Source organism: Papilio machaon, chromosome 8 (assembly GCF_912999745.1).
Source record: "Papilio machaon chromosome 8, ilPapMach1.1, whole genome shotgun sequence".
NCBI classification, from domain to species: domain Eukaryota; kingdom Metazoa; phylum Arthropoda; class Insecta; order Lepidoptera; family Papilionidae; genus Papilio; species Papilio machaon.
The window spans coordinates 5,696,436-5,709,100 of NC_059993.1; the positions used below are offsets into that span (position 1 = coordinate 5,696,436).

General features: G+C 33.1%; 3 protein-coding genes across 3 annotated transcripts in view; 2 read left to right on the forward strand and 1 right to left on the reverse strand.

The window, feature by feature from the left end:
* Positions 1-574: 574 nt before the first annotated feature.
* Positions 575-2,426, forward strand: LOC106717431 (protein spindle-F). The gene is made up of 2 exons (XM_014511297.2): positions 575-1,502; positions 2,000-2,426. Exons 1-2 carry the CDS (start codon positions 776-778, stop codon positions 2,332-2,334), a joined length of 1,062 nt encoding a protein of 353 aa, XP_014366783.1. The 5' UTR covers positions 575-775; the 3' UTR covers positions 2,335-2,426.
* Positions 2,427-3,509: 1,083 nt separating this feature from the next.
* Positions 3,510-4,912, reverse strand: LOC106717437 (39S ribosomal protein L32, mitochondrial). Its single transcript, XM_014511301.2, has 4 exons — positions 4,759-4,912; positions 4,367-4,606; positions 3,888-4,015; positions 3,510-3,663 (listed from the first exon to the last, which is right to left on the reverse strand). The coding sequence occupies exons 1-4, from the start codon at positions 4,841-4,843 to the stop codon at positions 3,526-3,528; spliced, it is 591 nt and encodes a 196-aa protein (XP_014366787.2). The 5' UTR covers positions 4,844-4,912; the 3' UTR covers positions 3,510-3,525.
* Positions 4,913-5,268: 356 nt separating this feature from the next.
* Positions 5,269-12,665, forward strand: part of LOC106717422 (all trans-polyprenyl-diphosphate synthase PDSS1) — a 39,441-nt gene continuing 32,044 nt past the window's right edge. The window contains exon 1 of the mRNA XM_014511286.2: positions 5,269-5,504. Coding sequence (XP_014366772.2) covers positions 5,298-5,504 — 207 coding nt within the window. The 5' untranslated portion in view covers positions 5,269-5,297. The remainder of the gene's footprint in view (positions 5,505-12,665) is intronic.

The following is a 12,665-nucleotide window of genomic DNA, read 5'->3' on the forward strand; positions in this document are numbered from 1 at the left end:
TTGGAGGAGATGACAAGAGAAAAAGTGATGTGCAGTAGACACTTCCTTCCGTATCAAATCATTCTTCGGCACTATTAAATCAAGGTATCCGTTGCTAATTCATTTTTGAAACAATCACAAATTTGATCATTTCATTGTTAGCTTTATGTATTAAATAAAAAGAAGTAACCTTTCGTTCCTTTATAGAATCATTTACAATACATTTTCAATTGACCATATTCCATTAATATTCCAATGGCCAGATGTAATAATGACACACAAATACCTCTATTTTTTACTCTTTCTGCCTTGTAGTATTTTCAGTGATCCTAATACTTCATTTGCATTCATAGATTTTTTTTTAAATTTCATTGCTTCGACACAAAAATGTTAAATGTTTAATTCAATTCAATTTCCAAGCAGTGGCCTTTAGGTGTGCTAACTGGGCACTGATTGTTTCGCCAGTGTCGCGTTGAAGAGGGAAGCTCAAAGGAGATTGATTGATGTTAAATGTTTAAACCATCACTAGGATTGACATTAACAGAGACCATAGACCATAGAAAAATTGTGACATTTACATTTAACATTCGTAAATTTGTTATTTTGGCATTTTTTCTTGTTGGAAAATAAAATACAATTTGTCTTCCAATTTGTGTAATACATGAATGTTTACCGTTTACAAATTAGATGTTTTTTTCGGTAGTTGAGTATCTTTAGGGTTAAATTTTTCGTCGGCTTATAGATATTTTACGAGACAGAACAGATACAACTTATGAAGAAAAGGCTACAGTAAATTATGGATGCTTCGTCAATAGTGAGTTTCAACAATGATTCAACTTATCAGACCACACTAAAAGGTGATGTGAGCGTACATGAATTAGCCTTGCATGCCATGCGGGATCGATGTTTGCTACTGCAACGAAGATTAAACACTTTAGAAAATGATAACATGAAGTTAAAATTAGATATATCAAAGAGAAATTCCCCTTACATTCCATTGCAAGAAGACGAGAAATTAAAACTTCATCAACAAATAGCAGAGCTTAATAAGCAAAAGTCGCAACTTATGCATCATGTGTTTATGGTCTCATGTGAGAATAAAAACTTGTGGAATAAAATTTCGACTTTGAAGCGTTCAGACAAAACACCTAGAGAAGGACTGAAACAACCACTGTTACGTACAAACACATATGTAAATAACACACTAAGATCAAGCGCTAACTGTCAAGAAAAATATTCAGAATCAAGTTTAGAAGAAATATCTTTAAAACTTATAAACAGTTACATTCAAGAAAAATCACAGTTAGTAGAGCAATATGAACAAATGTCTCAGCTTCAAGAACTAGATGATGAAATTCTAAATGTTGATTCTATAGGTTTTACATACATAGAGGACCCAGCATTTGATTCATTGAAAGAAATACACAATCAAACAGAGAAATTGCACAATTTAAAAAAAGAGATAGAATTACAGGAAAAGGATTTAAAATTAGTACTTTCCAAAGTAGAGTCTGTTCTACTCGGTAATTTTTTCTTTTTATTTCTTACTAGCTTTTACCCGCGACTCCGTCTGCGCGGAATAAAAAAAAAAAAAAAGAAAACGGGGTAAAAATTATCCTATGTCCTATTCCTGGTTCTAAGCTACCTGCTCACCAATTTTCAGTCAAATTGATTCAGCCGTTCTTGAGTTATAAGTGGTGTAACTAACACGACTTTCTTTTATATATATAGATTTCTAAAATATAACTTTTTGTTGGCAAGACAAAAATTGGTAAACTGAATCTCATCAAAGGCGACCTACCTTAGTGTGGCTGAAAAAAGTAAATATTTTGGCAAGTTATATAAGAGATCTATGTCGCAGCAAACATTTAAAAAAGTTTTCTTTACTAAAAATCTTATTTAAAAATTATAAGAATAAAATAATGTTAATTTCTAAAAGGCTTAACTGACAAATAAATGTTTCCTGTAAAGAAATATTTAATCTGATGTATAAGGTTTAAAATATTTTTTATATTTTCAGAAGGTTACAAATGTCCGTCATGTGCGGTCAACAAATCAAAACAGATAACTACAGAGGACAAGGAAGTTGAAACAAGTACCAGTCTTGTTGATCTAGCCGAGTCTCAAAATTTCAATGAAAACAGCACATCATTAGTCCGAAAGGATTCAGATTATGATGCAAATAGTGAAACTGCTGAACCATATGACAAAATGTGTCCAATATGCGGTGAAACTTTTAAAAAACATATTGAGTTTTCAATATTTCAATCTCATGTAGAACAACACTTTATCGGTGAAACTGAAGATTCATTCACTTTAGATAATGGTCACAATTCTTTTGAAAATATTATGTAAGGCTGATATTTCAAAGCTAATTAAATCCTAATATAGTAGAACAGTGATTAAATGATTTAAACTTTTGTGAGACATTATTATAAATCTAATATATAAAATTCTCGTGTCACAGTTTTCATTGCCATACTCCTCCGAAACAGCTTGACCGATTCTCATGAAATTTTGTGAGCATATTCAGTAGGTCTGAGAATCAGCCAACATCTATTTTTCATTTTTTTTTAACTGCGCGCGGACGGAGTCGCGGGCGACAGCTAGTGAAATATAAAATGGTTGATGCTCACACAATTATCTGGTGTCAACACTGACTAGTTTGGATTAATAAATGTGTGAATGTTAGCAGTTTTACATTTAGTTTAGAACTGTGATGTAAACATAACTGCAATAATACATTTGCTTTTTTATAGATAAGTATATATTGAATTGAGTGATATATTTGTATGATAGTGCAATTGAAAATAATGGTTGAGGTAGTTAAAAAGTTACAGCACATATTTTTCACATTTGATTTAAATACCACACTTTTTTTGTATCTTGATTAGAAATTTAAAATATGGATGTAAAAATTTGTGGAATTATTTTTCCTGACAAGTGATTAATATGCCAGTACAGAGGGCAGTAATAACGGAGCCATAGTGAGCCAAAACAAATCATGCCAGGCCCGCACAACTACCCTACTATTCTGGCATAGGCATTGTTGCATGACAATGTGCAACTGAGTTTTCATTGAAAAACATATTCTTTCTTGAAAAATAATGAGAGGAATGTTTTTAGTTGTTTCAGCTGTAGAAAGACATGGTAATATGTATGTATTTAGTTTTTACAAAATCAATAAAACTAGATTTACTAAGTTATATTACAAGAGATTCTATCAAACTATTCATTAACCTTCATAAATCCATTGCTATAACATTCCAATGGAAGTAGACCTATCAATGGTTGAAATTGATTTGGATTGATTGAGTGGATCAATGTTTTTTAGTGTTTCTGAAGAACCATGAAAGATATGAAAATCATTATACTTATTATCATGAAATTTTAATTTCCCTTTTGTATAAGATATTGCCAGTATTTCTAATTTAGACAATCTGTTAATACCAATTTTAAAATTAGAATAAATAATTATGATACATTTTAAAAGTGTTTATTGATTTAAAACTACAAATTAATTACAATATCTAAAATATATATAAATTATGCTAAGTCAGTTGGTTTCACATCTGTGGAGTCAGATGGCTGTTGGGTTGATTTCTGTAGTAGGTTTTTACTGAACCATTGTGGTCTTTCTTTCTTCATCTCTACTACTCTTTTACCATTCCAAAACTCGTTGGGCTGTAAAATTAAATAATTTATTTAAATATTGCAGTGTTAGTATAAGTTGCAAAAAAAATAATGATGCAGGCATCAAACATCCCTGTTAATTTGTTTTTGGCAATGTCAGAACTGTTCGGGTCACTGCATCATTTGGCTTACCACATCTTTTGTCACTATAATTTTTTGTATGTATACATGTAATGTGATTATATTCTCAATTTTAATGAAATAAAAATAGTTACCATATTAGGAGAATTTTCTCCTTCATAAAGCACAATGACATCTTTCTCAATAGGGCTATTGCCTAATTTCTCTTGTATTTTAGCTTGAATCTCTTTTGTTTCCTTTTCAACTTTTTTGTAGCAATGTTCTGGAAGAAATGAAGTAAGAGGATAGTAAAATCTATATATATAAAAGAAAGTCGTGTTAGTTACACTATTTATAACTCAAGAACGGCTGAATCTATTTGACTGAAAATTGGTGGGCAGGTAGCTTAGAACCAGGAAACGGACATAGGATAATTTTTACCCCGTTTTCTATTTTTTATTCCGCGCGTACGGAGTCGCGGGTAAAAGCTAGTATGTAATAAAGCTACATAAAAGTATGTCTGAGGTTGCAGAAGTACACCCCTGCTTATCTTTTTCACAGATCTACTCAGAGTACTTTAATACCCACATAACTTTATTGTTTACATAAAATATAATCTTCAGGTGTGTATTACCACAAAGGCGTCCCCTCTCATGATGATGTCCACACTCATTACATACTTTGATATTAGTTTTAGGGACAAGCATTTTCCATACATATTCTGGATATCCAAACTTTCTTTTTAGTTTCTTCTCAATGGTCCTCCTAAATTTAGGAACAGCAAGAAGAAAGCCATCTCCAACTATGTCCTTAATGGAAAAACTTTTTTTGGGATGTGGTAATTGTTTCTCATAAATTTGGACTAAAGCTAATTCTGAAAAACAGGAAATAACAATTTTGTCATGGTTTATATACACTTTTTTTGTTGCAGGTATTCCATAAATAACGGTCTCCATAAAACATGTAATTATTCATTATATATTGTATATTATAAATAATAAAGAAACATGAATAAATTAAACATACCTCTTGGTGGATGGCCAAACATGTGAAATACATTTCTTTCAATCGTCTTTAAAAAGTTTAGCATATATCCAAATCTCGGTAACATCTTCAGCTTAATAAATGTTTTTGTTCTTGTGGTTGAAAGATGTCAATTAAACAATAAATCACGATCAATCAAAAGCTGCTAAAACCTCAGATTAAGAATTATATTAAAACTTATATATTATAAAATCATATATTAAAACTATTGTATTTTTTAGGTTATGTGTCAGATCAAAACCATAGAACAGTATTAAGAGTAAAAATGTCAAAAACATGCTTTAATCTTACCAATAGCACAAAACCAATTTTTTGCCATTAACTGTTGTAGCTGATACTTAAACCTAATAGCTTAGAATGGAACAAAATTAAAATAACTAGTTTTCGAAAATTATAAAAAGCTATTTAAAACAAGATGGATGAGTAATTTAGTAATTTATAAACTTTCTATGTAGCAATACCAAATAACATGGCCGATGACAATCAGCTGGTTTGAGTGGGGAGAAAAAGGCACAGCGCTTATGTGCTATGTGTGTTATGTAGTTCATGTCCGCAAGCGTCTCGTAGCAGTTGTAGCTATGGCGTGTTTAAGTCCGAGTAGGCTCTGTGCTCGTGTTCAAGATAAGTTAATGTGTCAATTTGGACATAAAGTTCGAAGGCAAACTGTATTTGTGAAACTCAAACCTCCAGGACCAACTCCATTGCGGATATTTGGACGAACATGTCAGGTTAGAAAGCCTCATATTTCAAAATATTTCACTTAATTTTATGAATTACAATCAATAACGTCATAATTAAGTTAGCGGCATACGATGATTTTTCATAACAAGACATCTTATACATACTCAGGCATACAAGTAATTTTTACATAACATTATGACATTTAACCTAAAAGTCAGCTGATCTATATTTGTAGCAGCTAAATTACAGTTATTTAATGTGGATATAATTGAAAATCTATGACTTTTTGTAAATTATTAGTGAGAAAGAAGCAGGTCGTACATTCATTGGAAATTTTAAAAGTGAAATCTCCTCAAGTCCGCGGCACGTCAGTCGGTACAAGTTTGTTGAGTTTGACAACCGATTTTCTCCGAGTTCATAACTTTTACTTTCTGCAAACAAAACCATTGATTAAATATTGAATTAGTTTCTTATAAGACGTTGTTACTGTTACTTTATTTTTAAACATTTGGGTCCATATTATGTGACTGTTTTGATAGGTACTTTTTCTTTGAAGTAACTTTACATATTTTCGTATAAAACGAAAGCATTATCGTATACATTTAGAAATACCGGTGTTTAGAGGTATTTGGGGTAGCCTGTACTTTGTTGGCGTTGGCGAGTCTGTGGCCAGTAGTATGCGGCGCGTCGTGCTTTCTCGCGCGGCGTGCGAGCATGCGATGTAAAATCTCCAGTCACACAAAACTTTCTAAGCAACAATTATTTTTCGCATTAATATTTCATTTGCACCTTCGATAGCTATTGAATTACTCGTCGATTTCTTTACGTATGACGTCCTCATTTACACAGTTTGATAATAGGGGAAATACATAATTCAATAACGTTTCCTGCTAATTGATAAAGTCATTCGATGCTACAAATTACATCTCTTAATACAATACAATGAGATGAACAATTAAATAAATGACAAGTTCCATTAAATACAAATTAAAACAGAAATATTATTTTATAGCAAGACACGATAATAAAAAATCGTTATATTTAACGTTTGATAAAGATTAATTATTATTTAATGATGTTCTTATTGATTACATATTAATTGTCCATAAACTGTTTTGATATTTTATTTTGGAAGTTTAAATGCCACCCAAGACAATATAGCGGCATTTTCTAGGTTGACACTAATCATTAACTAGTATAAAGGTATGTAGGTTTAAATATATTGGAAGTTATGAACAATGATATACGTATGTAATGGTGTAGCTGTAACTATTTTTTATTAAGTTCCAATCGTGACCTACACGAGACTAAGAGTGAATGAATGTTATTTGTTTACGCGGCAGTCCAAGCGGCATCACACGCTGGCCGACTGTTAGTGAAAGTTGTGAGAGATTCGTTGAATTTTTAATAGCGCCAAATCTGGGTAAGTAACCTGTCGTGCTAAGGAGTGTTGTAGCCTTTCTTCTTTCATACTGGTCTATTTTTCGAACATTGACCCCGTTAGCTATTCGAAGTCACACCGTGTCTTTGATTTTGATCGCGAACCGTCCTTGACTGATTAAGTAAGAATTTTGTAAAATCGTCGCTTTATCTACCGGAAAATGTAGGTTATAATAATTTGAATTTAAATATATTTAAATTACTAAGCGGTCAAACAGGACTTAGGGCGATAATTTAGAAATGACATTATTGATTTTGTCTCGACATCGGTCGTCGATGTGCTAACGCTAGAGTTTGCGTTAGCAAACGGAATTAAACGAATATGCGGTTTGTTAAGTAAGTAACTAATTGTCAATAGTTAGTTTCTATTACTAGTAGTTATTTAGGCAAACGAATCGCTTGAGTGGGCACGCGGTACGTAACGTCCTGCGTAAATGAAGCTCACTAGAAATGCGGAACACATAGCTATTTGTTCAGTCGACATCATTGTATAAGAGTTTGCGGCAACGCACACTACATAGCATATGTTATTTTCGACTTACAACATTTTCTTCAATTCTAAATTACGTGCTGACAATACAAAAGGGCGTGGCGAAGTGGAAAATGTTTAAGCCCTTCAAGCCCAGTCTGTGCCCGTATCCAACTACAATCTGTGAAGTGTGCATAATTCATGAAATACTTTATAGAATGTCTTAATCTAGGAAAATAAATTTACCTTTATTATTTCTTTGAACACACTTCAAAAATTACATAAATTCTTTAAATATAATTTTTTCTAATACATATTTTCATTAACTTAAACTAGGCTTTTACAAAAAAAAAAACGTAATAATCAGTTTAAATTTTTGGACTTTATTCAATACATACTGTCAAATGCCTACTGTATAATAGTTTTTCTATTTCTTACTGATTATCCAAATTGATTTTCGCAATAACGCATCTCATTATTATTCACCAAGCTAATATGTCGATTTTTACTATAGTTTATGTATTGTGTAAGATTGAACGAGCTTTATTGGCCAGGGGAGATTGTGACATTATTAAACTTGACACACGCATATGGTTACAAATTTTTGAACTTATACTATGTATCTCGATTATTTAAATAACCTCCGACGATCTTTGATAATTTTGAAATAACCAGAGAAATACTGTCTGCTTTTTCGCATTTGGATCCTCTAAATAAGACAGGAAGCCCGAAACGAAAAATCTAATCGAGATGGACCTAGAGTAATAATAAATACCAAGTAAAGTAGATACTCTACCGATAAGGTCGTCATTTTTATAGAATATGTAAAAGTGTGAAATTTGATTGGAACGTCATGTGGTCGGTTGCAAATTGCGTAGACCTGTCCAGCCCGTCGCCGACTAAACATGTCAAATATATTAATAATAAGTAGCCGCAGAGGCGGTCACCAGTTACTAGACGTCCTTGCGGCTGCTGAGCTAGCTGGGTGCATTGAGCAACAGTGTTTCGGTTGGTACTCGCAAACAATGAACTCATCAGTGTCTATGAGTGTCATATTAATTGCTCACGTCTACGTTTATTGATAAGAGCCTTCCTATTCTTGTGTTTGGCAATATGTCATGTACTTAGTAGTTACCTAATGTTACATCTTGTCTTAATGTTTCCTTACAAGAATATTTTTTTACCATACCATTGACCATCTCTCAAAAAGTGTTTTTCCACTCTGTGCTGTTCTAGGCGACAAGTTATAGTGAAGTTAAAATGTTAATGATAATATTTGCTAATCCTTTTTTAACAATACCATTGGCATAAATAGTATTAATTTTTAAAATATGTATGAAATTATTTTTCTTTGATATAAAGCTTTATGCTTTTGTACAAAAACACAATTGTTATAACTAGCAACTGGAAATGAATTCCATTTTTCCGTTTTCGTAAAACGAGATTTTCCCCCTTTCTCAATATTGGCAAGCAAAGCAAAAGTTCATGGGCATACTCATTAAGTACAATACAAGTTACATGTGAAATGTTTTCGGGTTTTGAGACCGTAACGAAGTCAAGTTTTGCAACGTGCCCAGATCCGTAATCCGCGTCTTGTGATCATTTCTACGAAGTCATAATTATGTCAAAATGCACATGACATCAGTATTTGAGATATCTTTTATAATTGTTATTGTATATCGAAATTCTTAAAGTGTGTAAAAAAATTTAAATCTCGAAACTGTTGTGAAGTTCATATATACGCCACATCCGGAACTGCTATGCATATCCGATTCCGAAAGTTAATCTAAAAGCGCTATTGCGCTAGCTGTTTGCCGTCTTCTGGTGGGGTTAAAGCCCTCACAGTAGGACTACCGCCAAAAATAACTGACATTTAAAACTCGAGAAATGTTGTGACATTGGGACTCAATTAAGTAACGCCCCGTTGCTTCGTTTCAAGTTACTTAGTATTGCACAAAGTTTTATTGTGTATTTTGTCAGATAGTAGAAATCATATCTCCCCTTTTCAGAATTTAAAATGTTAACCTTGAGGATATTTGTCATTTCGCTAATTTTAATTGTATGTTCAGTGAGGTATAACGTTTTTCATTCTTGAAATAAATAAAAGTCAGCTCTGTCTACCTCACTGAGTATCGTGACTTAAAGAGCGGTACTATAAAGTTGAAAATATTTATCTTCAAAATAAATCAATAAAATGCGCTGTCTGCCCTTGAAAGCGACCGCTTGATGCATGCGGTGTCGTGATCTTTGTCCCACTTGCTCGCTTCAAACGCTGTTATTAGGTGGTGTGTTTAAGGTAATTACTCCACCTCCTTAATAAACCTATCTCTTAGGACTCCGTCCTAATAAATCTCACTGTTGTGCGCGTATCTATTAGCTACCAGTAATGTCGATATTTAATGCTGTTGTAAAAATACATATATAAATGCATAGTGCTAAGTTTCCATAAGTTTTATTGTGTCGTTATATTACGGAAGAAATGGCGATAATCGCTATCTTCTGATGACTCCATAATGTTAACTTTAATAACTCATTTCAGCCTTTAAAACAATAATTTAAAGATGTCATTAAGTGATTGCAGAATTTTTCGATTTTACGGAAGTATTGCCAAGGAATTTATAATCGTTTTCCTGGTCAATCCTTTGTGTCTTTACGATAATTCATTTAAGCGTTCGCCGGTAATGCACCATGTTTTTGTCTGTTAGTGACATTTTATGATTGTAATGAAAGTGATGATTAATATCGGTACAAGTGGTACTTTATGCGATGATGCCAAATAAAGACCCCGGTAGCGATTAAATTGCATTTCATCCGAAGGTCAAAGGATGAAAGAATTTCCGGGACACATACCTTGACATTTGTGACATCACTTAGCGTGATTTCCCGTTATAATTTCCCTTTACGTCTACTGTAGTAAACAACATCATATAGAAACTCGTGTATTTTCAAAGTTCACATTTCTTAAGAATTATTGTTATGTTTTTTTCTCTTCTGAAGGTATACTGTTTGACCTTCACAAGAAAAAAGGAGTTATTTTCGTGACATGTTACTCAAACAACATGTTGTTTAAATATGGATCTATTGAAAATATATTGAAGGCGTTGTATAGTAAATTTTTGACTACGCTATTTAGACGTCAAGTTTCAAATTTTACATCGCATGCCAGCGAACAATTATATCTAATATCAAAATAATTGACGGTATTGACCCTCTTTACGTATACATATTTCTGGCAATGTCATTGTTGACTTGTTTACTTAAGTGCGATCGTTTATTCTGTACAATATTCTAACGCGTTTAAGTCTTTTGTTTACCAAACATTCACGTGCTACACATTGCTACGCACATTGTAGCTGTTATTTATTACGCACGATTTCTTAATGCGTAGCGCTCATTTAAACATTTGATAGTCTCTATTGGTATGCTTTTTTAATTTGTTATTTTAATCTTTGTCATATGTAGTCATGTCAGCCACTTCTTGGGTTTTTAAAATGTGCATTATAAAAACTATAATACGTGTATTGACTATAATGGTTGATGATCGTCAGCGATCGGGGAATTCCGGGTTATAAATAGGATTGTTGTTAAGATAAACTTTTACTGGAACATAAACTTCACAGACGTGCTGTTTTATAGAGAATTTTAATTTTATGGAGTTTGTTTTTCATGTATGCGTGTTGTTTGTATTGGCTTCCTGTATTTCTCAATAATGGTGTTTCTTATAAATGAAAATGTTTAATCTTTTTGTATTGTATACAGGTACGCTTAATTTATATTAAGTTGAAGTTTTATGATGACAGTATTATTTAATTATCTCTAAAAAGTTTTGACATATGACCTTCATTGTAGGTTTATATGTAAAACGTAACTAAATAAAAGATTATATGCGGGTTCTAAAACATATACATACACATATAAATAGTTTTTCTAAGGGTTTTTTGAGGGTTCTAAATATTTGTTCTAGTAATAATTAAACAAATGCGAAATGCAGTCTTAATATTAGGTCCTTACATATGAAATTGGCGTTTTGTATGGGAGGAACAAAAAGTCGAATATTTTTTAATATAATATATTTAATTAATCAAAGTATGAACCATTATTTTCTATGCACTTTTGCCATCTCATAGGTAGTTCATTGATCCCTTTACTAAAAAAACCAGTCGGACGGAAATCAATAGAATCTTTGAAGGCTATTTGGACTACCCCATCGGAGTTGAATTTTTTCCCTTGCAAGAAGTTATCCAAATTTCGAAAAAAATGGTAATCTGTTGGAGCAAGGTCCGGGGAGTACGAAGGATGTCTTAGACTTTCCAATTGAAGCTCTTCTAATTTAGTAGCGGTCTGTTGCGCAGTGTGTGGTCTAGCGTTGTCGTGAAGCAGCAGTGGCGTGGAGCGATTGACCAGCCTAGATTGTTTAGCCGCTAGCTTTTCCATCATGGTTTGCAATTGCTGACAATAGACATCAGCCGTAATAGTCTGGCCAGATTTGAGAAAACTGTAATGAACAATACCGGCACTAGTCCACCAAACGCTTACAAGTAACTTTTTTGGGGTTAATTTTCGCTTGGGGCAGGATTTGGCTGGCTGGCCAGGATCCAACCATTGCGCTGAGCGCTTCCGATTATCGTAAAGAACCCATTTTTCATCATAGGTAATGATTCGGTTTAAAATACCTTCATTATTGTGCCGGTTTAGTAATGTAACGCAACAGTCGACGCGCGTTTGCCGGTTTGCTTCAGTCAATTCGTGAGGTACCCACCTTTCAAGCTTTTTAATCTTCCCAATTTGCTTCAAGTGAATTAAAACAGTTTTATCACTAACATCGCAGCCTGCAGCTAACTCGGACGTGGTTTGCGATGGATCCGCTTCCACAATAGCCTTCAACTCTTCATTATCAACTTGAGTCTCATTCCGTCCACGGGGCTTGTTCTGCAGATCGAAATTTCCAGAACGAAAACGTTGGAACCAAAAACGAACTGTGTTTTCTTTTGCAACACGACCGCCATACACATCATTCACCCTTCGAGTCGTTTCCGCAGCACTAGTGCCACGGCGGAACTCGTACTCGTAAATAATGCGATATTTTAAGTTTTCCATTTTGTAAAATGAGTGACGCAAACAGAAAAAAACAGAAGAAAAAAAACAAATGAATGACGGTCATCGAACCACAAATACATGAGTCTATAGCTGTACAAATTTGAATTTGGAATTCCTTACCAAAGAGGAGAAATTCGTGATTAAAGTGGCCAGTACGAAAAACGCCAATTTCATATGTAAGGACCTAATATTTTACCAGTAT

What these genes read in the sequence shown, in the direction of transcription:
- LOC106717431 (XM_014511297.2), top strand. Translation starts at nt 776, where the DNA reads ATGGATGCTTCGTCAATAGTGAGTTTCAACAATGATTCAACTTATCAG. An exon ending in AGTAGAGTCTGTTCTACTCG is followed by an intron (nt 1,503 to 1,999) that starts GTAATTTTTTCT and finishes TTATATTTTCAG; the next exon opens with AAGGTTACAAATGTCCGTCA.
- LOC106717437 (XM_014511301.2), bottom strand. Translation starts at nt 4,843, where the DNA reads ATGTTACCGAGATTTGGATATATGCTAAACTTTTTAAAGACGATTGAA. An exon ending in GTTTGGCCATCCACCAAGAG is followed by an intron (nt 4,607 to 4,758) that starts GTATGTTTAATT and finishes CCTGTTTTTCAG; the next exon opens with AATTAGCTTTAGTCCAAATT. An exon ending in GAGAAAATTCTCCTAATATG is followed by an intron (nt 3,664 to 3,887) that starts GTAACTATTTTT and finishes TTAATTTTACAG; the next exon opens with CCCAACGAGTTTTGGAATGG.